At 45.6% G+C, this 25,141-nt stretch overlaps 2 protein-coding genes across 10 annotated transcripts in view; one reads left to right on the top strand and one right to left on the bottom strand.

Moving 5' to 3' along the window:
* Positions 1-230: 230 nt before the first annotated feature.
* GOLGA2 (golgin A2) lies at positions 231-19,993 on the top strand. 3 transcript variants are annotated; one of them, XM_084299020.1, is made up of 27 exons: positions 231-351; positions 1,644-1,766; positions 5,568-5,702; positions 6,288-6,331; positions 6,474-6,537; positions 6,998-7,057; positions 7,531-7,611; positions 9,097-9,135; positions 9,558-9,620; positions 9,807-9,900; positions 10,571-10,677; positions 11,306-11,364; positions 11,782-11,923; positions 13,011-13,100; positions 13,278-13,385; positions 13,481-13,568; positions 14,072-14,415; positions 15,338-15,451; positions 15,740-15,964; positions 16,140-16,239; positions 16,327-16,415; positions 17,036-17,186; positions 17,331-17,398; positions 17,963-18,065; positions 18,311-18,417; positions 18,633-18,801; positions 18,909-19,993. In XM_084299020.1, the coding sequence occupies exons 1-27, from the start codon at positions 304-306 to the stop codon at positions 19,157-19,159; spliced, it is 3,066 nt and encodes a 1,021-aa protein (XP_084155146.1). In that variant the 5' UTR covers positions 231-303; the 3' UTR covers positions 19,160-19,993. The 3 variants fall into 3 exon arrangements, with proteins under 3 accessions (XP_084155146.1, XP_084155145.1, XP_084155147.1); XM_084299019.1 differs by having other exon boundaries at positions 14,069-14,415; XM_084299021.1 differs by lacking the exon at positions 5,568-5,702 and adding an exon at positions 2,152-2,232 and having other exon boundaries at positions 14,069-14,415.
* Positions 19,994-22,868: 2,875 nt separating this feature from the next.
* DNM1 (dynamin 1) overlaps positions 22,869-25,141 on the bottom strand; it is a gene marked incomplete at both ends in the record, with an annotated part of 66,906 nt that continues 64,633 nt past the window's right edge. For 3 of the 7 annotated variants that reach the window (XM_084299175.1, XM_084299172.1, XM_084299176.1), the window contains one exon: positions 22,869-23,242. In XM_084299175.1, coding sequence (XP_084155301.1) covers positions 23,182-23,242 — 61 coding nt within the window. Of the gene's footprint in view, positions 23,243-24,181; positions 24,612-25,141 lie in introns of those variants that run through there. The other 4 variants (XM_084299173.1, XM_084299171.1, XM_084299170.1 and 1 more) reach the window with 2 other exon arrangements.

Raw genomic sequence — 25,141 nt, 5'->3', positions numbered from 1 at the left:
TGCTCCCCTGGGGACACCAAGCAGCTGGGGCAGAGCCGAAGCGAGGAACGGGGCTGGAACCGATGGGTTTGAGCCCCTGAGCTGTGCCTGGAGCTGACGGGCTCGGCACCCCGAGCCGTGCCTGGCCACCCCCGCTGCCAGCAGCTGCAGGAGGGGGTGTCCGGTCCGTAGGCTCCGGGACGGGCCGGTCCCCAGCCGAGATCGGCCCCATTAGGACCGGGAGGGGACCGGGAGGGGCCAAGGCGGAGCCTGGCGGCTGCCTCCGCCGCTCCCCTCGGCGGCTGACGTGGCCCGGGCCCGGCCATGGCGGACGGCAGCAGGCAGAGCAAGCTGGCGGCGGCCAAGAAGAAGGTGAGGGAATAGGGACGGGACGGGACGGGACGGGACGGGAGCCGCCGGGCTGCTCGGGCCGCGGCGCCCCGTGAGGAGCGGAGCCGCCGGGCCCGGCCCGGCCTCTTGCGGTGAGGGGTGAGGGGCACCGGGAGGGCCCGCTCCGCTCCGCCGGGCCCCGGTGGGAGCCCCCCGGGTGTCCCTGGATGTCCCCCGGTGTCCCCCGGTGCCGGGCCCTGCGGCCGGGCCTTCCCCAGCCCGGGGGAGGCGGCCCCGATGAGGCCGGGCCTGGTTCGGTGCTGCCCTCCCGCCCCGGTTCCGTGTTTGTTTGGCCTTCTCTTTTCTTTCCTTTTTTTTTTTTTTTTTTTTTTTTTTTTGATTTTTTCTTTTATTTATTTTTTCTCCGTCCCCACCGGGCAGCCCCAGCCCCGTCCGTGCCGGCGGCTCGGCGTGCCAGTGTCAAAGTCAAAGGGGCTACGAAAGTGTCCTGGAGCGGCTCGGGCTTCCATTTTGAAACCCTGCGGATAAAAAGGAGCCCTCGCCTTAAAAAGGAGCCCTTTTTATCTCGCCTTGCATTTTTGCCACCTTGGCTTTGCCACCCGGCCCTGGCCGGCTGGGTGGTGGCAGCACTGCCAGCTGCGGGGCCAATTTGGGCTGCCTGGCAGGGGGCTGCTGCCCTCAGCACCCCACGGACACTCCTGGGACCTGCTCGGGCTCCGTGCGCCACAAGACTTGGCAGGGTTCAGCTTCGAGCTTAGCAGCTTTGCCGAGCTGAAATGGATATTATTTTAAAATCAATTGGAGGTGGCTCACCCCCTCAGTTCACACTTAGGCCGGTGTCTGTAGTACTGCATCATCTATGAAGATTGCGATCTTTCTTTCCCCGAATGGAAGCTCTTCCTCTCAGACTGCTTTTCCACCTTGCATTTAGGCTTAATTGGTGTTTATTTGTTTTCCTTGCTGCTAGTTAGGCTTAAAAATATTTTTTCATCTCCTTTCAATTACAGCAAAGGCTATCAAATTCTTTGTTTCCCAGGAACTTCATTAGTTGTATACAAAAGTTATATATTTACTACTCTATAATACTTGTGATAAACCTATCATGCTAGTTCTCACTTCCAAGCATCTCTGAATTATTTTTAATGTGTTTTTTGTTTGTTTTGTTTGTTTTTTTTTTTTTTAGAGGGTGATCTCTTTCAAGACAGTTTCTCTCATTCTTATGTTTTATCTTTTTATCCTTTTTTGTTTTTGACATTATACTCATAGAAGGCACATTCTGTTTTGACTTCAGATTATTCTTTTTTTTTTCACAGCTGAAGGAATATCAGCAGAAGAATAGCCCTGGAGCAACTGCGGGAGCCAAGAAAAAACGAAAAACTAAAGAAGGAAGTAGGCCTGAGACTCCCACAAATGATGACAGACAGTCTCCAGAGAACGTGAGCGTCTCATTCCTTCTCCCAAATAATTTGCCTCCGCCTTGTTCTTTGGCTTCCCAAACAGCATAACCACAGCTGAAAGAGGGTTATGCCAGTGTAATATTAATGGCTCGTGTGCCTGTATTAGCAGCGTATGAAGTGTGCTACAGTGGTTAGCAGCTAAAACTCCTGAAAGGTGCATGCTAGAGGCAGGGTACGTGGCGAGGCGGTGTTTGATCATACGATGCTGTAGTGCAACCCTGGGTATGTCCAGAGCTGCTGCTTTGAGGTGTGTGCTCCTACGGAGCTGGAGGATGCCAGTTTCTTTGGCTGCCTTTGATTGACATTTTTCTCCCTGTCCTTTTCTGAGCCGTTTCTCTTTCCACTTTTCTTTCGCCTCCTTTAGATTCAGAACATTCTGAAGGTGCTGGTGTCAGACCTTAACCGCTCCAATGGGGTAGCCATACCCTCATTGGACAAGAGGAAGGTGAGGCAGTGCTCGTGTCCCTCTCAGTGACTTGCTATCCCCGCTGCATGCTTCGGGTTCTGTTTAAACTGACCTTGATTTTCGGATGGAGCCTTGTTCTGGCATTATCTGCTGTCAGTTGCTTGAGTTTTTGTTGCTGTTTTTATTAACATGGAGCTGTTTGTTAACGCACATTTCCATTGCTCGTAAGTGCTTGTTTCCTCCTGGTTTCTGTCAAACCTAACACGTGCAAAAGTGAACCTTGTCAATGCTTGTCCTTGAGACAGTTGAGCTGTAAGGAAAAAGGAATCTGGGGTGAAGCAATAAATTACCTTCTGAGGAACACCGCGCTAGGAAGAGGTAGTGCCTTTTTAGTCTGCATTTCTGCTGTTCCGTGTGTCACTGCTTTATTTACTCTCATGCCTTGCTTCTGAAGGGCATGTTTCTGCTCGTGCCTCGTCAAGCAGCTGCCCTGAACAAGCTTTGTAGTCATTCCAGCCAACCCATTTTATGACGGGTGATGAAACTGGCACAGGTGATGTACAGTCTGGCAAGTACCACGGTTTTAAATATGTTTAGGCAGGAAGTCAGGTATTTCAAGTCAGGCATTTACAGGCTTTAGCGTCTTCCTTAGCTACTGAAGAAGAAAGGGCAGGAAGTATTCCAGCAAGTAATCTACATGTGCTCAGGAGCAAATGGCAGCAAACCGCCTTTAAAAAAATATTTGCAGACAGTTTAATTAAAGAAGGATTTAACTGCGATAGAAACTAAGGAAAGTAAACTTTTGTAGCCCAGATTTTTCTTTTGTTTTTTGTTGTAGCAAAGCTCAGCTTTTCATTTTCCCTTGCACCATTTTGGTAGCTTATCTACCATTTTTTTTCTAGTCTAGCTGTCACAAAGTAACCCCTTAGTATACTTACTGTGTATCCAAGCCTTTCCACCAATAAATACAACCAAGTGAATCACCAGGGGTACCAGAGAGATGGAGTGAAACCTGCAGGATGGAATGGAGCACAGGCTGAACTACTTTTGGGTCCATTTTCTCCTTTTTTTTGTGTGTGTGGATACTGCTGTTGGGCAGGACAGCTGCTGGAGAGTGAAAGCTCCTCCATCCGGACCTTAGGTGTGTAGGTTGTGTGTCAGCTGAGCTTAAGTGACACGAAGACTTAGTGTAAGGTTTGTGGGTCCTGGCTTGTGCCTGAGCAGCGTCAGAAAACACGCTGACGATTTACCCTTGCCAAAGGGGCTGATTTCAGTTCACCTCCCCAGCTCTGTACGTTGGATCTCAGTTTGTGCTGGAGGTTGAGGTGAAGACGGGTGGTGCAGTGCTGCTGCTCAGGTGGCATCTCGTCCTGCAGGGGAGGCTTACCTGCGCCTGCATTTTCAGTTCTGTTGTGAAAATGGAAAACTTACTGCTTCTATTCTTCTGTTTTCATTTTTCTCTCTGCTTCCATAGCCCAGAGAGATGCATTTTGAGCTGATTGTCTGTTGCACAGTTTGTGGGTTATTGTGTCTGGGGTATTAAGGATATCTTGAAAGCTAATCTTTAATTGCAATCTGTAATGGGAGAAAGATTTCTCTTTCCAGTTGCTGTCTTGTGAAAATCCTGAGTCAGGAAAATGCTGTTCAGAGCCTCAACTGATGCTAATAGGGCAGAAAAGCTGATCGTTAGCATCTGAACTGCTGCTGCCATTGGTGTCTGATGGGAGGCAGACCCCTCCCACCTCACCCACTTCAGCTTTCTTGGCTGTGAAACGCAGAAAACCCAACAAAATAGGAGCCTTTGTGTGAAAACAAATGGATCCTACTATAGGCTAGGCTGAGCAAAATTACCAGCTTCTTATTCTACCGTATTTGAACCTCATAAAGCATAATTTCCAGGAAAGTAGTTTGCTCCCAAACCTTTCCATCTCCAACAAATTATGCAGTTCATTTTTTTTTTTCCCCTTTGATTTATTTACTTCAAAGCTCTTTCTTTTGGAGGCAGAAGGAAGGCATTCTGTGGTTAAGGCATGTTACCTGGTTTTGCATCTCGAAGTCTTAAGCAAAGAAAAGTCCCAATCAAAAAAATTGAGGAAATGTTTTTAAGAAGTATCTTGTCCATCTGGTGCTCTATCCCAATGAGTGCCTGAGCAAACAGAGGCGAAGTAAACCTGAAGCTGGAAGAAGTAAGGGAATTCCTGACTTTCCTTTAAGCACCTAACATAGATTGCTCCTTGAGAGTGCAAGTGTCTGTCCTGCTAAAACGAAATCGAGACGATTCCATTTGTTTCCCCTCTGCAGTTTTCCTGCTTGTTGCTTTCACTAAATCTGTCTTCCCTGTTACTGTCACCTCCCGGCTGCTTGAGTCATGAATGGAGCGCTGAGCAGGTGAATAAGGAACGCTGAGAGAGAAAGGGAGCTCTGCTTTCCTGAGGGCTGCCAAGAAGGAAGCGACTGAAGCAAAAGGGAACTCTGTCAGATGGAGTTGCAGAGAGCTGCAGTGTGTCAGTGGGGTTACCTGGTGAAAGATTGTCATTTGCTTCACAGGGTCGTTAAATGCTGGCTTACCAGAGCTGGATGATGAAATAAAAGCAATTGCCATAAAACAGCAGAGTGCTGCTCGGGGTCTTTACAGCTCTCTGGTGCTGTACAAGGTTTGTCCAGTTCTCTGGGGCCTGGCAGAGGTGTCATCAGATACTGTTCATCCTCCCACGAACACCTGATGAGAACTTGCATCGCTGTCCAGAAATAGTTTGGGGCCCTCTTCTATTTAGATTCTTGTAGTCACGGGATTCATAGCTCCACCGGGGCCAGGGGCACCTGCTCCCAGCAATGCTGGGCTTGGCCTGTGCACAAATGTCCCGTTTCTAAACCGGGGGCTCGCAGCTTGCCACAAACACCCCTGAGTTCAGGATGGAGCAGCTGAGCTTGGCTGACCCAGTTTGCAGGTAGTCACTAGGCTGTCCTGCCCATCTCAGTGTGCGTACGGCAAGCAGTGTTCCCAGAGGCATCCCGAGGGCGGTGCATTTCAGAGCAGTGGCAACCACCTGGCTTTGACCTCGCTCACTTTTTGACAAATCCTTTGCAGAAAAGCTGGTCGTGAGCTTAGAGTCGGGTGGTGTTACTGCCCCACATACAGAAGTGAGCTTGATTATGGGGCACCAGTTCTTCAGGCTGGGTCTGGGATGATGTCTGTGGATTGATGCAGTCTCCTGTTTGCTCTGGGGCGGGCACAGAGATCCCCTTCCACATGTTTCTAAATGATCGTTCGCATCTGTCTGTTTTTCCTGGGCCTTACCACAAGGCGAGGTGCTCGTGTGCGTTCCCTTTGTTTCGCATGTCGGCTGTAATTCCTGTGATGTGTTTTGTGACAGGCGTACTTTGACAGTGATGTTGCCACTCGTAACGCTGAACAGCTTGCTGCCGATGTCCCTGTGCTATCTAACAGCAACAGTCTACCTAGTTGTGGTTCTGTTCTGCCTGCTCCCGGGAGCATGCAGCTGACACAGGTTTGTGACTCACCCCCGATATTGCCATACTGGTTAGCAAGGCCACGTTTCTGCTGAGAGAGACAATCTTTGTAACTACAACATGACTAGCTCAGATTGTCTCCTGGTAAAAATACTGCATTCTCCACATCATCTGTCTGAGAGAGCGGGGGGCACGAGCATGCACGTGCCTCTGCTCCTTCCAAAGCTGCCGTTCTCTTCCCCTTTTCTCCTATTTCATGAGCAGAAAGCTCTCCTAATAACATAGGTCTCCAGTGGGAGCAGCCTGCACTTCCTTTCACTACTTAAAAGACTCAGCTGAAGTTTTTCCAGCAAAGCAGTGTTGATTATCCTGATAATTGTAACAGCAAACACAAAGCCAGTAACGCTTAACTCTTCATTCCGTGAAACCCGGGCTCTCAACACTCAGAAATTATGTGCAAGCTAGGAACTGAGTTGGTGGTGTTAAGTTTATCTGTCTTTGGGGAGCAGTAATTACAGGTACTGTGCAACCTGAGCCCACACGTAGTCAAGTCTTAGTGACACACTCGCAAATGTCACTCCCATCTTTTTGTACAGGCTTGTAATTTTTGTTTCAATCCACAGATTCATGAAGCTGAGGATCATAAAAATGCTTTGGATGAGAACAGGTGAGCGTACGTTTATTAAACAGCTTTGCAAAAGGATTCCCAAGTGTCCAACAAACTCAAGTTTTATTACTCCCCACTGCTGTACTGATTGGGGCAGTTCTTTGGGAGAAATTTTCATCACAAGGCCTTTCCTTGTTCCCAGATCTCTCTCGTCAACAGAAAGTCTCCGCCAGTTGTCTGAACAACTCAATGGCCTGGTTTCTCAGGTATGGCCTCGTTTTGGTCCATTTGTCCTGATAATTTTCTTGGTATCTGATGTGGAGCTTTCAGCAGCCAGTTCAAGAAAAAGCTCTTCAACCTTGGAGATGTCTACAGCCATCCTACTGAACAATAAGATATTTAAGCATGGAGAAGCAAAACCTCCAGTTTTAGGAATGTAAAATTTCAGCAGTAGGAAGAGGAGCAGAGTGGGATGAATGAACAGCACGTATTCATGGAAAGATGTATTCTTGATTTAGTGGCAAAGAATCTGAAGTCAATCTGCATAATTCATATCAGCTTGTCACAGGGGGGAGTCTGCATCTATCCTTAGACACAGGAAAAAATACTCTTCTGGCTGGCTGTGGTACTTTGAAGTGAAAGGTGCTCTAAGAAGTATTCTGGTAGTCAGTTTTTAATGATTCGTTGCCTGGGGGAATAAAACTGACTTGGCTGTTTTTCTTCTAGTCTACATCATACGTGAATGGGGAAAGTGCTATTTCTTCCACAAATATTAAGGAAATGGAAGTAAGTTGTTCTCAGTCTGTTTTATTTATTTATTTTTTTTTTTTGCTAGTCTTGATGACTGACTTGGGACTCTGTGCTTACAGCAGTGTTAACGAGACCCAATTGAATATACAATTCACATACATTGCTGTCCAGTGTTGCCTTCCTCTGTAATCAGGTAGTTGTGGTCAGCGGGAGGAGGCAGGTATCTGAGCTATTTCCCGTTTGGGGACTGGGGATAATCTGGCCTCCACACAGCTCTAGTCCTTAGTTTTGGTGGAGTTTTATGTCAAAAAGAAGCTTTAGCAGCAATTGATGAAATCCGTTGATGTCCCAGCTACTCTTGTTGAAACCATAGATTTGTTTGGAGAATCTGATTTGTATCAAACTGTGATAATGATTTATTTTTCTGTTCTTTTTAATTATTGCTTTTTTTTCCTCCCCTCCTCCTTTTCTGCCCCTTCCTTTTTCTCCTCTCTGCATGTGCCCATCAGACACGTTACCAGGAGCTGGCAGTAGCCCTAGATTCCAGCAATCTAACTAACAAACAGCTCATTACAAAGATAGAGGAATTGGTAAGAAACAATCCAACCAACCAGTTTGATATTGTCTCTGCTGCTCCTCCATGCTCTCTGGGTGTCTGCAAGGTTATGGGTTCTCTTATAGTGCCACAGGGAAGGCTGCTTATACAGCACTTCGTGTGGAAAACCTGTTCAGTTCCAAGTCTAAGGCCACATGTATTGGCTCATCCAAGGAACAAGAAACACGGTTTTGTTGTTTCCACTTAAATGTGCTCTGTTGATCTCATCGTGCTTTCCCTGGATGAGAAGCATCCTGATAAAACAGCTATTTCTGGTCTGAGTCCCTGAAATACAGAATTCTAGTGCCGGCAGCACTGCGAAAACCTATTTCGGCAGGTGGTGATGTTGTTCTAAATATACCAGCAGAGTGGGAGCAATAGGTCTAAGAGAGAGCCTGGTGCTGGTTTCTGATCATATCCTCAGCTTCTCTTGGCACTATGAATGAACTGCTTTGTCCCATGGCTTGCATGGATTCCTGCTGCTGCTTTTCAGCCTTCAGCTTGAACGCCGTATGAAATGTAGCTAAGCGGACTTGTTTCAGTCTGAAAAGAGCCTTTCTTGGTTTGAAGCACTTTTCCTCGTTTTGTTCCTCTCTCACAGTACTCCTTTTCCAAAGTTCAGCATTTCCCAGTGTACCCCACAACCCCTCTTGTGTTATTTTTGGTTTTGAGTTACTGTGGTTCCATTCTGTTCCTTTTTGTCTTTTAACTGGGCTGCAAAGGCACCTGGTAGGGGTATTGCCCACCCAGGATTCTCCTTGTTTGCCTGCTTCTGACAGGCATATGAAACATGGTTTTGCCTGGAATTATATAGGGTCTTTGCTGCATTTGTGGTCCTGTCTTTGCTTTTCCTGGTTATGTTTTGCACTGGCTTTGCTAGAATCAAAACCTGTAATCCATCACTCTTCCATCTGTAGTCATGTTTCAAAACATGTTTGAAATAGTGGTAGTAAAAATTGAGCAATGTCCATCCTTTGGGAAGGGGAAAAAGTATTATTTATGTAGTTCTGTAGAGAAACTGCCACGAGGACACCAGCAGCAAATAGCAAACACTCCACCCCACACAAATTACAAAATTCTAAGGTCTTGTCTGAATTAAAACACTATGCTGTGTTTTCTTTTTTTCTTTTTTGAATGCATTTTGGTCATTATCCTAATGTATCAGGATTACAATTAACTTCAGAGATGTGGGGTGCAAGTTTAACTCAAGTTGGATGCTCAGACAGGGGCTGCATTAGTGGTATTTGGGACCAACTGTGGTAATGTTCTGAGCAACAAACCACACCTGGCGTATCAGTGAAGGGAGCCCAAATCTCTTATTTCTGATAGATAAGACAAACTTCTTAGTCTTCTACAGAAAAGGATAATGGAAATTGTTTGCATTAACTGGGCATGTGTCCTACTTCGTTAAAGTGGAAATGTGTTTCAGCAGTATGAGAGTACTCGCTCTTAATGCTGGTGCATCTGTTTTCTTCCACAGAAACAACAGAACCAAGAAGCAATGAATCAGCTGGAGAAGGTAAAGTGTGTCCTATTTTTGGATAGATACAGAAGTAGGTATCTGTTTCTCTGAGGAGCAGAAAGCATAGTGGACTTTGGCACAGGCCTGTGTGATCTTGTCTTACAGAACGCAGAATCATTTAGGTTGAAAAGGACTGCAATGGAAGCAGCAGAGTACAGCTTAAGGCCCTGTCAGTAGTTTGTATTCCAAACACTGGCACATTTATGCCAGCATAAGGAACCCATCGTTGCCATTCTGGGGTGGATAAACAAATAAATAGTTCAAATAATGTTATGACTGAAGAATGTCTTTTTAAAATAGTGGTATGGGTTAAAAGCTGGAAGTACTATCAATGAATCACTGTTTTTTAGTTTGACGTAAAACAAAAAGGGTTAACTGTTTAGAATTTTGTGCTGAACAGGGATCATTTGTTCGCACAGGAAAAGAAGGAATTTGAACAGAAGTTTTCTAAAGAGCAAGCAGCACTGCGGGAACAGCTACAGGTAAGACAGAGCTTCCATTATAGTAATGTCGCTTGGCTTCTGCATTATTTCAGGAAAACTGGGAGAGCCAGTTAGCCAGACTCCTAATTGCAGGAGTTCTTTACTAAATTATCCTTTTGTGGTAACAGTGGTGTTGCAGTTAGAAGCAAGGATTTTTTGCACTGAGCTCATTTTTTTCCCCCAAAGGTTCATATCCAGACTATTGGAATTCTGGTTTCTGAGAAGTCCGAGCTGCAGACAGCCCTTGGACATACTCAACAAGCTGCACGGCAGAAATCAGGTAAAGGACTCCAAAAACTCCAGCTCAGGCTGTTGGCTAAATTGTGGATTTCAAGTCACAGGCATGATAGTTGCTGGCAGCCAGCTCGCCATGCTCATTGACTCCTTAATGAGCCATTCTTGGCACCGTCACTGCTTCTGTCATCATATCTGCCCCCAAACTGGAGCATGGTAATCCCACGGCAGTTGAGGTTCTTTTGTGCATCATTACAGCCCTGTCAGCCCTGTTTGGGCCTGGTGACTACCCCAGACTGTTCTTTTCTCACTTTCTTCAGATTCTTTTAAAACTTTGTTCCCTTTTCTCCACCACCCCTCCCACACAGCTGTCATGTTAGTGTAGGTTTTACCCGAGGCTTTCATTCTCACCTAAATTTCAGCAATTTACTCTAGTAGAAAAAAATAAACATACTGCCTATTGTTCTGCAAAGGAAACTTCATCTCCCTCTAAAATTGAGGAAGGTACTTACAGAGAGCTTTACTGCCCCAGGTTGCTGGTGAATGACCTGTATAGCCAGGAGTAGAACCAGGTCTACTAATTTACAGAGCTCTGTGGTGTGCTGCCCTCTCTGAAGTGTTTAAGAGCTTGTTAACAAAGTAGAAAGTGCTGTTCAGCCAGCCCCCAAAATCCCTTTGTGGTCTGCTCTCAACTGTCTCTGCTCTGACTTGCTCAGGAGAAGCTGAAGACCTTGCTGCTCGTTTACAGTCATCTCGCCAGAGGGTATCAGAGCTAGAACGCACTTTGTCCTCCATCTCTATGCAGCAAAAACAGGCAGAGAAGGTAAGAGTCACCTCTGTTTATGCTTAACCAGCAGCTCTGTGCTTGGCTATTTGCTTGTCACTATACTACTGCAAAGTCTGTAGTGACTTACTTAGAGAGGAGGTAGAAATTAACCTTGTTGATTGTTAATTAACCTTGTAAAACCCTGTATTCTCCATGATCAAGGCAAACTTTTCAGGTTTCTGTGACCACTAATTATATGGTCCAGTTGTTGTCTTCAGATCTGGCACCTTCCTGCGTTAGTTCTGCCAGCTCTGCACAACAGAAGCGTCGCTGAGACCTCGTCCCAGGAGGGTCTCCGTCAAACAGACACTTCAGTATTGACATTAATCCAGAAGTTTGCAGAAATAACCTCATGACCAGTTAGTAGCATCACATTTGAAAAGACCAAGCAGATAAATTCCTGGCAACTTCATCATTTGTGCAGGCTGATGAGTACAGCACTAGCCAGCCTGCTGTAGCTATAGATGAGGTTCTGAGCAAACCTGTCCTGAGGGTTTTATTGAAGTTCTGACCTTTTCTGCATTAGCTGATCTGTTAAAGGTAAAAAAATTGTAATCTTTGAACATTTTATGTTACCTGTTTGTTTATTTGATTTAGATAAATCGATCATTTGCTTTTTCTCCAGCATAATAAAGAGTTAGTGAAGGAGCGAGACAACCTGAAACTAGAACTGTACAAACACAGGTAAGCCCGTTCTGCATGTTACTCCAGAGTAATGCTCCTCTTCTCAATACAGCCACAAAACTTAGCAAGGGGCACTGACCACAGGAGGTGCCTTGGAATGCTGGATATTCAAAGTAAAAATAATAATAAGTCACTGGATATGTTCCAGTGCTGTACACATATTGCCCAGGGTAGCTGTGGAATTTTCATCCTCAGTGTTCACAGCAACTACACAGAGCTGTGGCTGACCAGAGCTGGTGTTAGCCTGGTCCCACTTTGAGTAGGATTTTGGCCAAGACGACCTCCAGAGGTCTCTTCCAAATGTTCCTATGACTCCAGCTGCTGTGAAGAACCAGATTGTAAATTTATGACATGGGCATCTGCAAACGCGTAGACAGTACAGTGTTGCCACTTTAATTTTTTGTGTGTTTCTTTCAGCAAGGGCAGTGAGGAAATAAAGCAACAAAACTCGGAACTGTCTGAGAAACTCCGCTCCCTGGTTTCTGAGAACTCAACTATGAAGTTGGATGTGGAGGACTTGCATAAGAAACTGGAAATGGCTGAGCTGATGATTCAGCAGGTAACCATACTACTGCTGGGATGTGAGGGGAGATCGCACTGATTATTATAAGGCTTTGCTCCTGAGGGTGAAGTCAGGACTTAACTATTGTTTCTAAAGTCAGACAAAATCTCATCAAGATGTCCTTTTAGTAACAGGTTTTCAGTGATACCCCTGACAGTAGAAAGGCTATACTCTAAGGAGTTGGAGCAGTAGATTGAAAGTCACTGTGACCGTTTTTTTAAAAACAAACAAACAAAAACCACACAACTTACACCATATGAGAGGGTGACTGAATGTACCAAGTGTGCAAATGCAGTGAGTTTTCTTGTCACTGTTCAGCCTTTTGGTTACCTGGCTGTTGTGCAGTCTCACAGAGACTCCAGCTGAGAAGGAGTAGGTTTTGTACCCATCCTTAGAGAAGGAGGTGAATTGAACAATGGCAGCTCAAAGGTCAGCTCGGTAAAGTTAAGACAAGCAACCCAGTTAGAAAGGGGATGTGTAAAGTAAGCTGTTAACAGTTCAGACAGCAAGTTTAGTGTTAAGGTGAGCCCACCATGGAAGAAACTGCTCTTTTTCCATTTTTTGGTGGTTGATTGCTTTTGGTTTTAGGCAGTGGCTTAAATTACCCTTGATATAAAGCCAGTTGCTACTCTTCTGGGGAAAGTATTACGAACCAGCCTTGTTGCTTAGTCCACTGACATGTTCCAGGCACTGGCTTTAAATTCCTGGCATGTTTGTCAACTTTTAAGGTCACAAGTTTTTATACCATCTGACCGGTCTGTGTAGTACAGACTCTTGAAATGCATGAAGTTTCTGAGCCAAGTGATTTGACTAAAGCCCATTTTCTTAATTAAAAAAAAATACTAAATATAAAATTGTTAGGGAGGAACTGCCCAGTTGAGCTTGTTTTACCAGGCTAAAATCTAAGCTTTCTGATTTTAATCGCTACTTTGTTGATACACATACTTCAGTATGAGTTGGAGAACTTTAAAGAGCTAGAGAGTGTTGTAAAATGGGTCACGTGGATGGTTAAAATCAGGGGAGAGACTACACAGAAGTTGGATACTAACATTTTGCCATTGTTTCTTGATTTTTTTGTGGGCAGTTCTCTAATCAGTCAGGGAATCTGGATGTAAACCAGCAGTTGCAGATGGCACTGGAGGAGAGGGCAAGCATGGAAACCCAGATTGCTCAGGTAAGGTGTTGTATTAAGTACATTGATGATCCAATTCCTGACTTCTGTAAAGAAACTTGTGTGGCAGAAGAACGCAGCCTGAGCTTTGTGCTGTTTTTCTCAAGCTTTATCCTTTACGCAGTCAGCCATTTAATTTATTCAGCTGATACAATTTTCTTTGTGTTCTGCTTTGCACAGCTCTCGGAGTCACTTCACCAGCTCCAGACAGAAAGAGATCAGTATGTAGAGAAACTGAAGGAAGAGGGGAGCATTTGGCAGCAGCGAGTACAGCAGCTCGCTGAGCAGGTAACCTCACGGGCAGCATCACAGCTGCTTTTGGTGAACACAGGAGTGAGTGCACCATGTGTGCTGTTTTAACCTTCACCTCTGTGGCCTTGCAGGTCCACACAATGGCAGAGGAGAAGGAGAAGCATATGGCCCAAATTCGAGAGCTGGAAGCCAATGTTACAGAGCTATTAAGCAAATCAGGTAGGGCTTGCAGAGTGGGACTTCATATCACAGAGTACCAGCAGGTTAACTCTGTCCCTGCTGTGCCAGAACTTCTGCGTATACACGTAGGTCTGATGCTCTGAAATCATGAAGGTGGTGGGAAGAGTGGTAATCGTGAGAAACCTTTCATCCTGTCAGAGAGCAATTGAACTACCTCAAGTAATTGATAAGCAGAAGGTTTTTGTCTTTAGTATCTGCCTGGCTGTACTGTCAGTCGCTTGGGCCCGGGAGATCAGGCAGGTGGGATGCTCTTGCTAGGGCTGTGAGGGAGAGGGCAGCACACAGCTGGGTGTTGTGCTTGGTTTTGGGGTGGTTTCCTCCCTCATTCCTCTCAATGCCCTGCTCTTCTAGATACTGTGGCTGGTTATACCTTCTGAGTCCCAGTGCCACACGCTGGGGTATGCTTTGTATAGCTCTGATGTGTATTACACAAGCAATCCATTCCTCTGACTGATCTGTTTTTATTTCCACTTCCTTAGCAGTAAAACCCATGGATATTGAGCCTTCCTCACCAGCAGGGCCTACAGAGGCTGAGTTGAGTCTGCAGGAAGAGATCCAGCGGCTGCAGCAGGAGAAGGAGGAACTGCATGGGCAATACCAGGCCCAGGTCCGGGACAACGAGCAACTGAGCCACCTCAACAGGGAGCAGGAGGAGCGGCTGCTGGAGCTCGAGAAGGCCGTGCAGCGATACAACGAGGAGTCTGTGGACAGACAGCAGATCCTGGAGAACATGCAGAGTGACAAGGCCACAATCAGTAGGGCACTGAGCCAAAATCGGGAGCTGAAGGAACAGCTGGCTGAACTGCAGAACGGGTTTGTCAAACTGGTATGTCTCTTTCATGCTTCTTTTCCCACTGTTACCCACACTGGTGCAATCCTTTTGCACAGATGCATATAAAGAGAAAAAACAAACAAACAAACAAAAAAACTATCAGAAGCATTTTCTTTCTGGTCCTTTGGGGCTATGGGTGCTCCACCGTCTGTGATTTATATTGCCATGCTCGGGGGTTCCCTCTCTGTACTCTTTCAGGTGCTCTGACAAACAAAAAAGTATCTCTGTCCAGAGCAGTTTCCTCTTAGTTCTCCTCTACTGGCAGTCAGGCTGTTTCTTCCCCTGGAATATTCTTACAGCCTTTTTACCCTTGAAGACACCTGTCTTCTGTTCCCTGTATTTGCCTGTGAGGAAGAAATTTTCAGCAGTCTTCTGTCCTGCTGCTGTCATTGTTTCTGTCCTGGAGCTGAATTCTCACTCTTGCTTGTTTCTTTCAATGTAGCAGCTTCTCCTCTGGGGCCCTGGCACACTGACAGATGGCCTGGTCACTGGTTTTTCTTTAGTCCTTTCTGAACTTCTCGTCTTATTTTTGAATGCCTAGTGCTTTATTTGGGATATTCATGTCACCCATCTGCTTTGGAGCTGACAGGCTGTGTGATGTGCCAGGCCTCCTCTTGGCACTGTCCCAGCACTGATTCCCCTGGCTCTTTCCTTGCTCGTCTTCTGAACCTTTTTTTTTTTTTTTTTTTTTTTTAAACAAGTTATTAAACAAATATTAATATTAATAAAATATTAAACAAAAGTTATTTACTGCCCTGAAGAGTCAATTTATGGCCTGTATGTACACCTCAGATTAACAAGGGATGGCACCCTGTTGTATCAGGGAATGAACAGGGTTTACTGATACAGTTTATAAGAGAATATGCTTATGGTGGTTGGGGCAATTTCCTTATACAGTGGTACTGGATTTTTGCAGACAAATGAAAACATGGAGGTTACAAGTGCCCTGCAGTCAGAGCAACATGTAAAGAAGGAGTTGGCCAAGAAGCTTGGGCAGCTGCAGGAGAACCTGGGGGAGCTCAAAGAGACAGTAAGTAACAGCAGTAGGACGGCAGGACAGGTGTGTAGCAGTTTATGCAAAGAAGAGCTGGCAATTTACCAAACTTTGATGGAAAGATGGAAATTGGTATTGTAATGATCAAGCTGGGAGCCTCCCCACATCATCTGCTGTCTGATGTGGGGGACCAGCACGTGGGGGCAGATGGCGGCTGCCTGCCTGGTTGGTGGTTTTGGGGCAACATTGACAGTTTGGATTATGCCACATGGATCTTTTTCTGGCAAAATGGTCTGATCTGGTGGTTTTGTCTTGTTATGTTAGCTGGAACTGAAAACACAGGAGGCTCAGGCTCTGCAGGAACAACGGGACCAATACTACAGCCACTTACAACAGTACACTGTGGCATACCAGCAACTGGCTGCTGAGAAGGAGGAGCTGCACAAACAGTACTTGCTTCAGACACAGCTTATGGATCGGCTGCAGCATGAGGAAGTTCAGGGGAAGGTGACAGTGGAAATGCACCTGAAGGAACTGCAGCAGACCAAGGTAACAGTGCAAAGGGGCAAGTGGGAAGACTGGAGGCAAAAATGATGTCTGGAGCAGAAGCACTGCTTGCTTTTTGCGTGTGTGTGATGCTGCTGCCTCAAAATGTAGTGACTGTCTACAGTCTGTGCGGGTTTTAGGTGTAGAACTCCTGTGAATTTCTGCTTCTCTCTTGTAGGAAAGTCTGGAAGCAGTAGCTAAGGAAAACAAAGAGCTGCAGGCTCAGATCAGTCAGTTAGCAGCAGAGCTGGATGACAAGATGTTGCACAGACTAGAAGGTGAGTAGCTGCAGCTGGTCTCTAGGGAGGAGGTAGAGCTGGGCTCTCTGGGGCCTTAACTCTCTGTTCGCCTTCCCTCTTTTACAGGAGATGGAGTTGAAAGCGAAGCAATGACTGAAGAAATCCCAAAACCTTCATTAGTGATCCCAGAGAAGTTTGAAAGCCATGAAGAAATGGTGGGTCTTGATGTGTAGAAAAGCTTTTGTTATCAGTTGTGAACAAATGTCTAGAAAAGGAGGTAGATTAAGCTGCAGAGCGGTTCCACTGCGTGCATCACATAAGCTGTTTATCAGCTGTGATCCCTACCTACCGAGGCACAATAGTGAGGGAAATGTTAATAGTCCCTTGTGCACTGCAGCTTAGAAGCAAGACTTCTGCAGCATTCTTGAAAGACAGGCTGGAAGTCCAGCAGTGGCTTTATTTAATTATGAAGACAATTCAGCTGGCAGTCGCTCTAATTATTGTGTTGCTAATATCCTCCTTAGTTTGGAAGGCAATTTGGAAATGGTGTTGAACATCTATTAGATTTTTCTCTAAGTGTAGTCATAATTGGAAAATATTGTGATCAAACAGTTATCATGGGAGTTCAAGTTTAATCTGCAGAGAAGAAATGATTTGTATTACTTGGGGATGAGGAGACATGCAGTAGTTGCTGCCTGGTGTAATCCCAGGGCAGGGTTTCCTACCCATAAATAACATAGGGTAGATTCTCTTATTTTGTTTGCCCTGTGATGTATAACTGATCATACTTCACCCAGGAGAAACACTAACCTGTATACTTGGGAATTTATCTCAGGTTGCTTTCTTGATGTCTGCCATGTCTCAAGTGGAAAAGGAGCGAGAAGATATGAGGCAGCAGCTGGCTGCTCAGAGACAGCAGTGCAGAAGCCTCTTGCAGCAAATAGCAGCTCTTCGGCAGGAGCAGCAACGTAACGTGCTGAGTGGAGGTAAAGTTTCGTGCAGTTTGGAGACAGTGTGAATATTGAGGTGTGCCCCAGCCAGCTGACCCTGGCCTCTGTGAAATAGACCTAGGGGTTTTATGAGTGCATCCTGACCAAGGAGGCTGTGTAAATTACATGTGTTCCTTCCAGATTCCACCATGGATACTGTTCCAGTGGAGGTTCACGAGGCTTTGAAAACTGCCATGGAGAAACTACAGGTAAGTAAAGGATCTGATCTTCTTTCGGCCCCGCTATCCCACCCAGCTAGACTTTCAGCCAGTGTCAGACCCTTGTAGTACACACAACCAAATTGTAGGGGAATGTGTTGCAGCTGTTCTGTAATAATAAGCTATTTTCCAAAAAGCCTATTGCTGCTTGTCTCATCACAGGAAGCTTGGAGTAGTAATTCCCTCCTATACTACCCTAAAGACTGTAAGGGCCTAACGCTCGCTTATTTATAGTTTTTTTTTTTTTTCTGAAGAAATAAGTGAAAACCAAACTATCTTCACCTTGCTGAGAGGTGCAGTCCTGGAGCTGAGTATGACCGGAGTTGTGCTATCCCTGCAGTGAGAAGGCTGAAAGGCACTTTGTTCCATCTGCTGCTCCCCAAAGTGCAGAGCCCTTCTCTAGCTCTCAGTTCCTTTTTACCACCAAATCACAGAGTAGTTGTAAAGGCAGCAAGAGCTGTTCCTAGGTTCAGACCGTTGTGAACGGAGGGTGTCTTTAACATGGGTATTTCCTACATGTGAGCAGCTGAAACTAATGCCAATTTCTGTGTTCAGTCCCGTTTCACAGATCTGATGCGTGAGAAAGCTGATCTGAAGGAACGGCTGGAAGAGTTAGAACATCGCTGCATACAGCTGTCTGGGGAAACAGACACCATTGGTATGTTTAGGCAACACAAAACTCAAGCTAGAGCTCGCTCAGTGCGTTATTTGGGGACTAGCTTTTGGAGCTGGAGCCTCCCAGATACCAAGCAGTTCAAGTCTCCTGCTGCTGCTTAGCTAGGCTAAACTTCCACTCCAGGGTTGAATTTGCTGGATCCTCATGCAACATAGCTCTGTGCTTATGGTAAGGTTTATGCCCTAATCCCGTTAACACCTGTTCCTTATGCTTCTCTTGTGCTCCAGGGGAGTACATTGCATTGTACCAGAGTCAAAGGGCTATCCTCAAACAGCGGCACCAGGAGAAAGAAGAGTACATCAGCAGGTTGGCTCAAGATAAGGAAGAGATGAAGGCAAGGAATCTTTCCTGTAGTACTAATCCAGGCAGGGCACACATGGGAGGCTGGCCTGGGGAGCACCCACACAGTATAAACCTTCCCAAGCTGTTGTTCAGCTAGCTTTAATCTTGAAGTTGCTGATTTCATGAGAGGCGGGACAACAAACTATAGCATAGTTTGTGGCCTCGGGGGTGCGTATGCTTCATAGGTTTTCCTTTACTTTGGTACAGGTGAAATTACTGGAACTGCAGGATTTAGTGATGCGCCTGGTCAGGGAAAGGAATGAATGGTACAGCAAGTACGTAGCAGCTGCTCAAAACCCAGAGCTGTTAGCAAGCCAGAATGAAAGTGTACTGCCCGTGGAGAGGCGCATCGAACTGAATGCTACCGATGGAGAAGGTAAGCTGTAGCCAGAACAAGCTACATAAAATGGAATAACCCAAGGTCTCGCTGTTGTACGTGGATGGGAAGAGTTACCTGCCTGCCTTGTCTTGTGTGCCTTACAGGGTTACGAGAAGTGAATTTATCAGATGAAGCAGAACAAGAGGCTGCCGCTTTTCATCAGTCCAGTTTCTCCCCTATTGACACTAAAGCTGCTCAGCCAAGCCAAGACGACCCCACAGCAAAGCAAATAATGCAGCTTCTCAGAGAAATCCAGAACCCTCAGGAGAGGGTGGGCTCCTTGCTGGAAAACCCCTGCATTCCATTCTTCTACCGCGCCGATGAGAACAATGAGGTCAAAATCATGGTGGTTTAAGTGGCAACAATTCTTACAGCAATTTTCTATGAGCCTGCAAGGACTAAACTGACTTGTATGTGCCCATTCCGCTGCTCAGTGCCCTTGGTGAGAACAGAGCTCTGCTCTAAAGACAGCAGGAAAGCAGGATTGCATCAGATGGAACTCGAGCATCAGACCTCATCTTCCTTCTGTTCCGTGGTATGCTTGGAGTACAGGCTGGCTCAAATTAGGGGGAGGCAGCAGGTGCCAGCACATCACCTGGGCCCAGTGTGGGTTGGGGGAAGGGACTCCATGACTTCGGGCAAAATTCCTTGAGCCTTTGTCCTGTATCCCTGCCCAGGACTCCGCTGCCAGCACCCAGCTTCACAGCAGCAACTGAGCAGCAGCTCTCATCCAGCATTCATGACTGTAACCTGCCTAGTTCCTTCCAAGGCTCCCCCAGTAACTAACATCCTCTGGTAACAGAAACTCTTTGGATTCTAACCAGGTTGCTTTTGTTTCACACCATGTATCTTAATTTCCCATTTTCCACAGCAGCCTGCCTCTTGCAACTGTATCTGAAACCAGCCTTGGCGGTCTTCAACAGCCAAAAGTTCCAGGCTTCTGGCTAGCTAGGCAGCACTACAGACCCATTTATTCTCATCGCTAGGGGAAGGGGCTGAGGGTTGCCTTTTGAGTCTTTTTGGTTACTTGACAAAGCTTTATGTGATTATTGGGAGTGGGGTGGAAATGTAACTGCACTTTGAAGGATGACGTGTTTCACTTGTATGTGTCTGAAGGTTTTATTTATTTTTAAAAAAATGGGAGAAATAAGTAAAAGGAAACCACTTAATAAACATGCTTTGTTTTGAATTTCTGGGTTTTAGGGGGGTATGGTTCTCTCTCACTTAAATTTCTTCTCCCATTTTGGTAAGAAATACATTGAGCAGGTGGCAAAGGTTGTTGTAATCTACCCACCTCAAAGGGGGTGGTACCTGACACTGCCTTGAAGCAAGAGGAAAGGGGAAAACATGCTGTGAAGAGAGGTCCCCAAACTGACAGCAAAGCCCTTAGGTGTACAAACATTCATGCAGATACCTTACAACTAAGTCTTTCAGACACAAACTCCCTGTTCTTAATACAGTTACAGCCTCAGCAATGAAGTTTTAAAGAGGACCTGACTTCTACAGCTGTGCAGCCCAGAAGTACTAAGCTGGGCTAGTGCCTGAAGGAGCAGGCTGAGCTGTCTCAATGAGAGGTGCAAGCACACAACTGCAGTATCAGTTTTTGCATTTGTCAACACCAGCCTGTGTTTACAGTGGTGTCTGAGTTAGGTGAGCTTTACTAATATAACAGAAGTTTTCTTCTAATGCCAAAAGTAGGTTAAGGCTTTATTTTTTTTTTAAATGGTTCATTTTGATTTTTCCATATACAACTAGAAGCGTACATGGAACAACAGATTTTCCTATGAACCCACCAGAGGAAGGTGGAAGCTGTTTTTTTGACTTCCTTTCACTTAATTGGCCCTATTGTAGTCTGTTAATGGCACGACATGAGTGATAGGGGCCCTCATGCTCCTGGCTGCATAGGGTTGTGTACATAATGTTTCTGTAAAATGCTGTATATTCCTTGAAGGAAGACCAGCCTGGTACAGTGTTTATACCTGCTCAGGCTACTCATGATCTGTATCATAATAACCAAGGGGGCAGGGTTGTGATTTAAATGCAGAACATTATAAATGGAATAAATATTTATTAAGTGTTCTTCTCCATAGCTGTGAAGGAGAAGAAGCTGTTGAAGAAACTCTGCAGGCTGCTGCAAAGGTGACTTAGTCCTGTTACAGACATGCTTTCTGAATAAACTTATTCAGATGGGTACTGGCTAGGTGTGTATTTCTTCTGTTCAGATCACTTTGAAGTTTGGTTAAAACAACTATAAAGAAAAATTACTTCAGAAACTCCCACCTTGGCACTGATGCCCTTTCCACTTAACTTTTATGAATGTTCTTTTGTAGACAGACTGCTGCCAGGTCTAGATGCTTTTCCCTTAGCTACTAATTTCACATATGAACTCCAGATTCTGATTTTTTTTTAAATCCTTTTCCCTCTAGAATCATTTCCCCAATCTCACCTTTAAATGTAGTACACTAAGATGACACTGTTGTTCAGCTGACATACCTTACCTTTAACTTACAGTAACTGAACTGCCTCTGCCACCTCTGGTTTTAGGAAGAGCAGGAAAATGCTTCCTAAAGGTCAGAAGCACCAAGCAAACAGGAAACAGCTGGAGCCAGGACAATTTGTTTGACAAGGCTGTAGGTCAGGGGTAAAAGTTTCTCTTGCCTGGGCAGGGTAGCTGGTATTTGCATCATAACATACTTAACCATTGACAACCAGCAGATCAGAGGTTGCAAACTAAGGCTCCATTCCACTACTCACTTGAATAATTAGTTTAAATTAAAATAACATGTTCTTTAAGAACAGCCCTGGGGTAGTACCAGGTATAGGTAGAAGAGTTCCAGTGAAGAAAAAGAAACAAGGTAGGACAAGCACTGGGTTGTTGGCTCAGTTGCGTAGAAGCTGAAATTACAACTCAAGAATGTGCAAGGACAGAAATAGCTAGAAGATGCAGAGGAAGAAATCACTAGAGATCTATTCTATTCACCCAACCCACACCAATATCCACTGTACATAGAAGCTTTGAGGAAAACTTCAGATTATTAAAAATATTACTAGGGAGATTTAGACAAGTACCACAGCCAGCTGCAGCCAACAGCAACCAGGACTAAATCGGGCATCAGCATTGCAGTGATGCAGGTCAGAAACCCCAACCTCCTTGATTCTTCCTGGGGTAGTTGTGCTGGAACCCTGCTCCACAGGGGCCTAAGGAATCCATTGTGATTGTTAGGAGAGCAGTGTTAAATTAGGGAGAAACAGGGTTGTTGCTGAGAAACAGCATGACCTGAAACCTGTAGCACTGTTCTGACACGGAGACAGTAGCAGGTTTACCCAGTTTATACTAGGACAGAAATGCCACCTCAGATTAAAAGCAAATTCCAAGTAGAATCCATCCCTGTGCATTAAGACTGTTTAGTCTGTGCTTCGGATACGGACCCAGAAGGCACCGCTTGCCGCAGAAACTACAGCTCGGTGCCTGCTTGCTGTGTTCCACAAATAGGCACATACAAAAATACCTTTTTAAGAACTAAGCAATTGTGTGTGCAAAACTCCCACCTTCTGTGTGTCCAGTCACTGAAGCACCTCACTGCACTTTCCAATGGAGGAAGGGAGTTAACGTCTGCACGTGATGAGCTGTTTCACTCAACTGCAGCTCCTGGACACCACTGTTGATGCAGATCTGTTCCAGCATCCCTATTAGTGAGAGCACCTGCTTGCATGTCTAGCTTTTTAAACTCTACGGGATGAAAAGATCAGGTTATAATTAAACAGTTTGAAATTCACCCAGAGAAAGAACAAGAGCAAGAGATGGTTTTATTCTAGTCGTGGAGTCCTTCATTATACAGAAATGATAGTTTATTTCATCCAATAAACAAGAGTGACAGGTAGATCACAAACTGCATCACAGCTACTACCAGCACTGAGACAGGTCACCCACAAGTCTGGGGTAGTACATTAACCCAACTGCACACAGCAGAGAATTTAACAATCAGCTCAAAAACTCAACATCAGGATTTGGTTAACTTTTTTTTGGGTGTATATATATATGTATATAGATATTCTTTCCCTACTTAAGCATTTTCTAAAATCCACATGGAAGCACAAATGGCTTTAAACACCTGGACATATATAGATTTTCCATCTTTATATATATATATTTATAGATATTTATAACAGTAAAGATATGTTTCTCATTACTACAATATACTTGTTTAACTCCTTTGAAGCAGCTGGGAAGAGAAAAAAAACAGTTTCACTACAGTCACATCTGATAATGTGTGTATCACAAAATACAAACAGAACAAGCCATGTGTGAGGTTTGAGTCAGACCATTCCAGGACAGAACAGCTAAGAGGCAGGCAAAGAGTCTCAGAGGGAGCAGGCCTACATGTCAAATGGTGGTTTTGGGCTCTCCGGGCGGGAGGGACTGGCCTTACCCGGCCGGCTGGAATTTGAAGACAAGAAAGAAAAGGGGGAAGGGAAGGAAGAGGGGAAGAGGTAGTAAAACAATAGTTAAAATACAGAAAGGAACTGTCATCAGAACAATAGAGGATCCACAACAGAAATTCATAACAATCACACTGGAAAGAGAGAACTTAAATCTGAATCAGACCTAGTTGGAAGTCTGCAACACGGGTGGCTCATTTCTGGTAGAGACATGACATCCGAGATGTACAGGGTTGATACATTTTTAATTCTGAAGTCTTTTTTTGTAGTATTTTTAATACACGTAACATGAAGAGTAAAAACCAAACCTTAAGAAGATGAGTCGTGATAAACAACAGTTACAAGTTTCCCCAAACACGTACCATCCACATGCAAGAAAAGGCTACGGAAGAAGTCACCACAGTACCAAAAACACTGAGAGATGTGCTTATTCAAAGCAGAAATATTTTCAACAAAACATTACAAAGCAAACTCCCTGAAAACATTTGGTTGTCCATTTGCAAGGGGGGAGCAGCGTATCTATTCCCCTCTCCCTGCTGGGTTCAGGAAAGTCAGCCAAAAATGATGATGCAAGACAGCTGCTGGCAGGAGCCAGTGCTTCACCAGCAGGATTTCCCCAGCCCTTTCGGAGAGCTGAGCACGAGCAGGTCCGTGTGCTCCCTGCACGCTGAGGTGTGTGCGCTATCTCAGACTTCACTCTAGAGGACTATGCCGATCCATTGAGTTCCCCCCTTCTCCATCTCCCTGCCTCGCTTTGATATAAGGTAGATTGCACTGTTCCCAACATGAATTTTTGCACCTTAGAAGTCAAACTAATACACAGGACACGTAATCTGTTCCTAACAGTGTCACGTTTGACAGCATTGTGCTCCTAAGTCACACTTTTATCTTCTTAACTATGAGAAAAGAATAATTACAGATCAGTCCTAGGTGCTACAGCTAACTGATGCAGGCAGGACACTTATCCAGGCTAGACCAGGCAGATGAAATAACTGGACGGACAGCCACCGCTTGGACTTAAGGATGTCCCTGCGGCTGATCTCTCCAAGGAGCCTGTGTACTTCAGGGATCCGTGCCACTGAATGAAGGCTACTCTACGCTCACAAAGCAATACAGGACGCACGAGTGAAGACGAAGAGCTCAATCACTAGGCTAGTGTTTTACGACACACCAGGAAGGGGCGGTGGGAGGCAGATGTGGGATGGATGAGAGGAGTGACTGTGGCTGTGGAAGGGAGGGTGGAATGGGGAAGCCGCCAGCACGGCATTCGTCGCCAGCTGTCTACAGCCTCGAGTTATAGATCTAAGAGGGACGGTTCAGCCGGTCGGATTATGGTAGGTCGAGTAGGTGAGGCAGGGCCCCTTCTGCTGTGAAAAAGCAGAGAACAAAAACAAGAGAACACACACTGTGGTTAGCACAGCAATCGCAGTCACAATCACGCATGCTTCTCCACCTCGCCTGAGCCAGCAACAGGAAAAAAAAACACTGAGGCACAAACTTGCACAGGAGTGCAACTCCATACAGGAGACTCGCATGTTTTATCAGGCCTCACACTGGACTTTCTGCACAGTATGGGTCACCATTCAAGCAGTCTGCTGGACAGCCAGTTTTGCTTTCCCTCTGGAAATTTGGAAATGCAGACTTACTGCCAGTGAGCGCCCTGGCTCTGGGATGAGAGTTGAGAAGCATGGCCAACAGTGAGCTCCTGTATCAAGCACATGACAGTCACACAGCATGGATGAGGTCCTCTGAGACACGCTGCCAGAGGGTCTTGGCTGGTTTGGAGGAGCACCTACTTCCCCTGCCCTGGAGGCTGCCTGAAGCCCAGCTCTCTCTATTCTAATACACGACACTGATCCTTGATAGAAGGGCCAAGCCTGCTGCCTTAGTTCTCCAG

Source organism: Netta rufina, assembly GCF_964035555.1.
Source record: "Netta rufina genome assembly, chromosome: 20".
Lineage (NCBI taxonomy): Eukaryota > Metazoa > Chordata > Aves > Anseriformes > Anatidae > Netta > Netta rufina.
This window is presented reverse-complemented; position numbering and strand designations above follow the sequence as displayed.

Coding starts and splice junctions, on each gene's coding strand:
- GOLGA2 (XM_084299019.1), top strand. CDS start 304: ATGGCGGACGGCAGCAGGCAGAGCAAGCTGGCGGCGGCCAAGAAGAAG. Junction 1,767..5,567: donor ACAGACAGTCTCCAGAGAAC/GTGAGCGTCTCA, acceptor GTTTTGTGACAG/GCGTACTTTGACAGTGATGT. Junction 16,240..16,326: donor GATGTTGCACAGACTAGAAG/GTGAGTAGCTGC, acceptor CCTCTTTTACAG/GAGATGGAGTTGAAAGCGAA.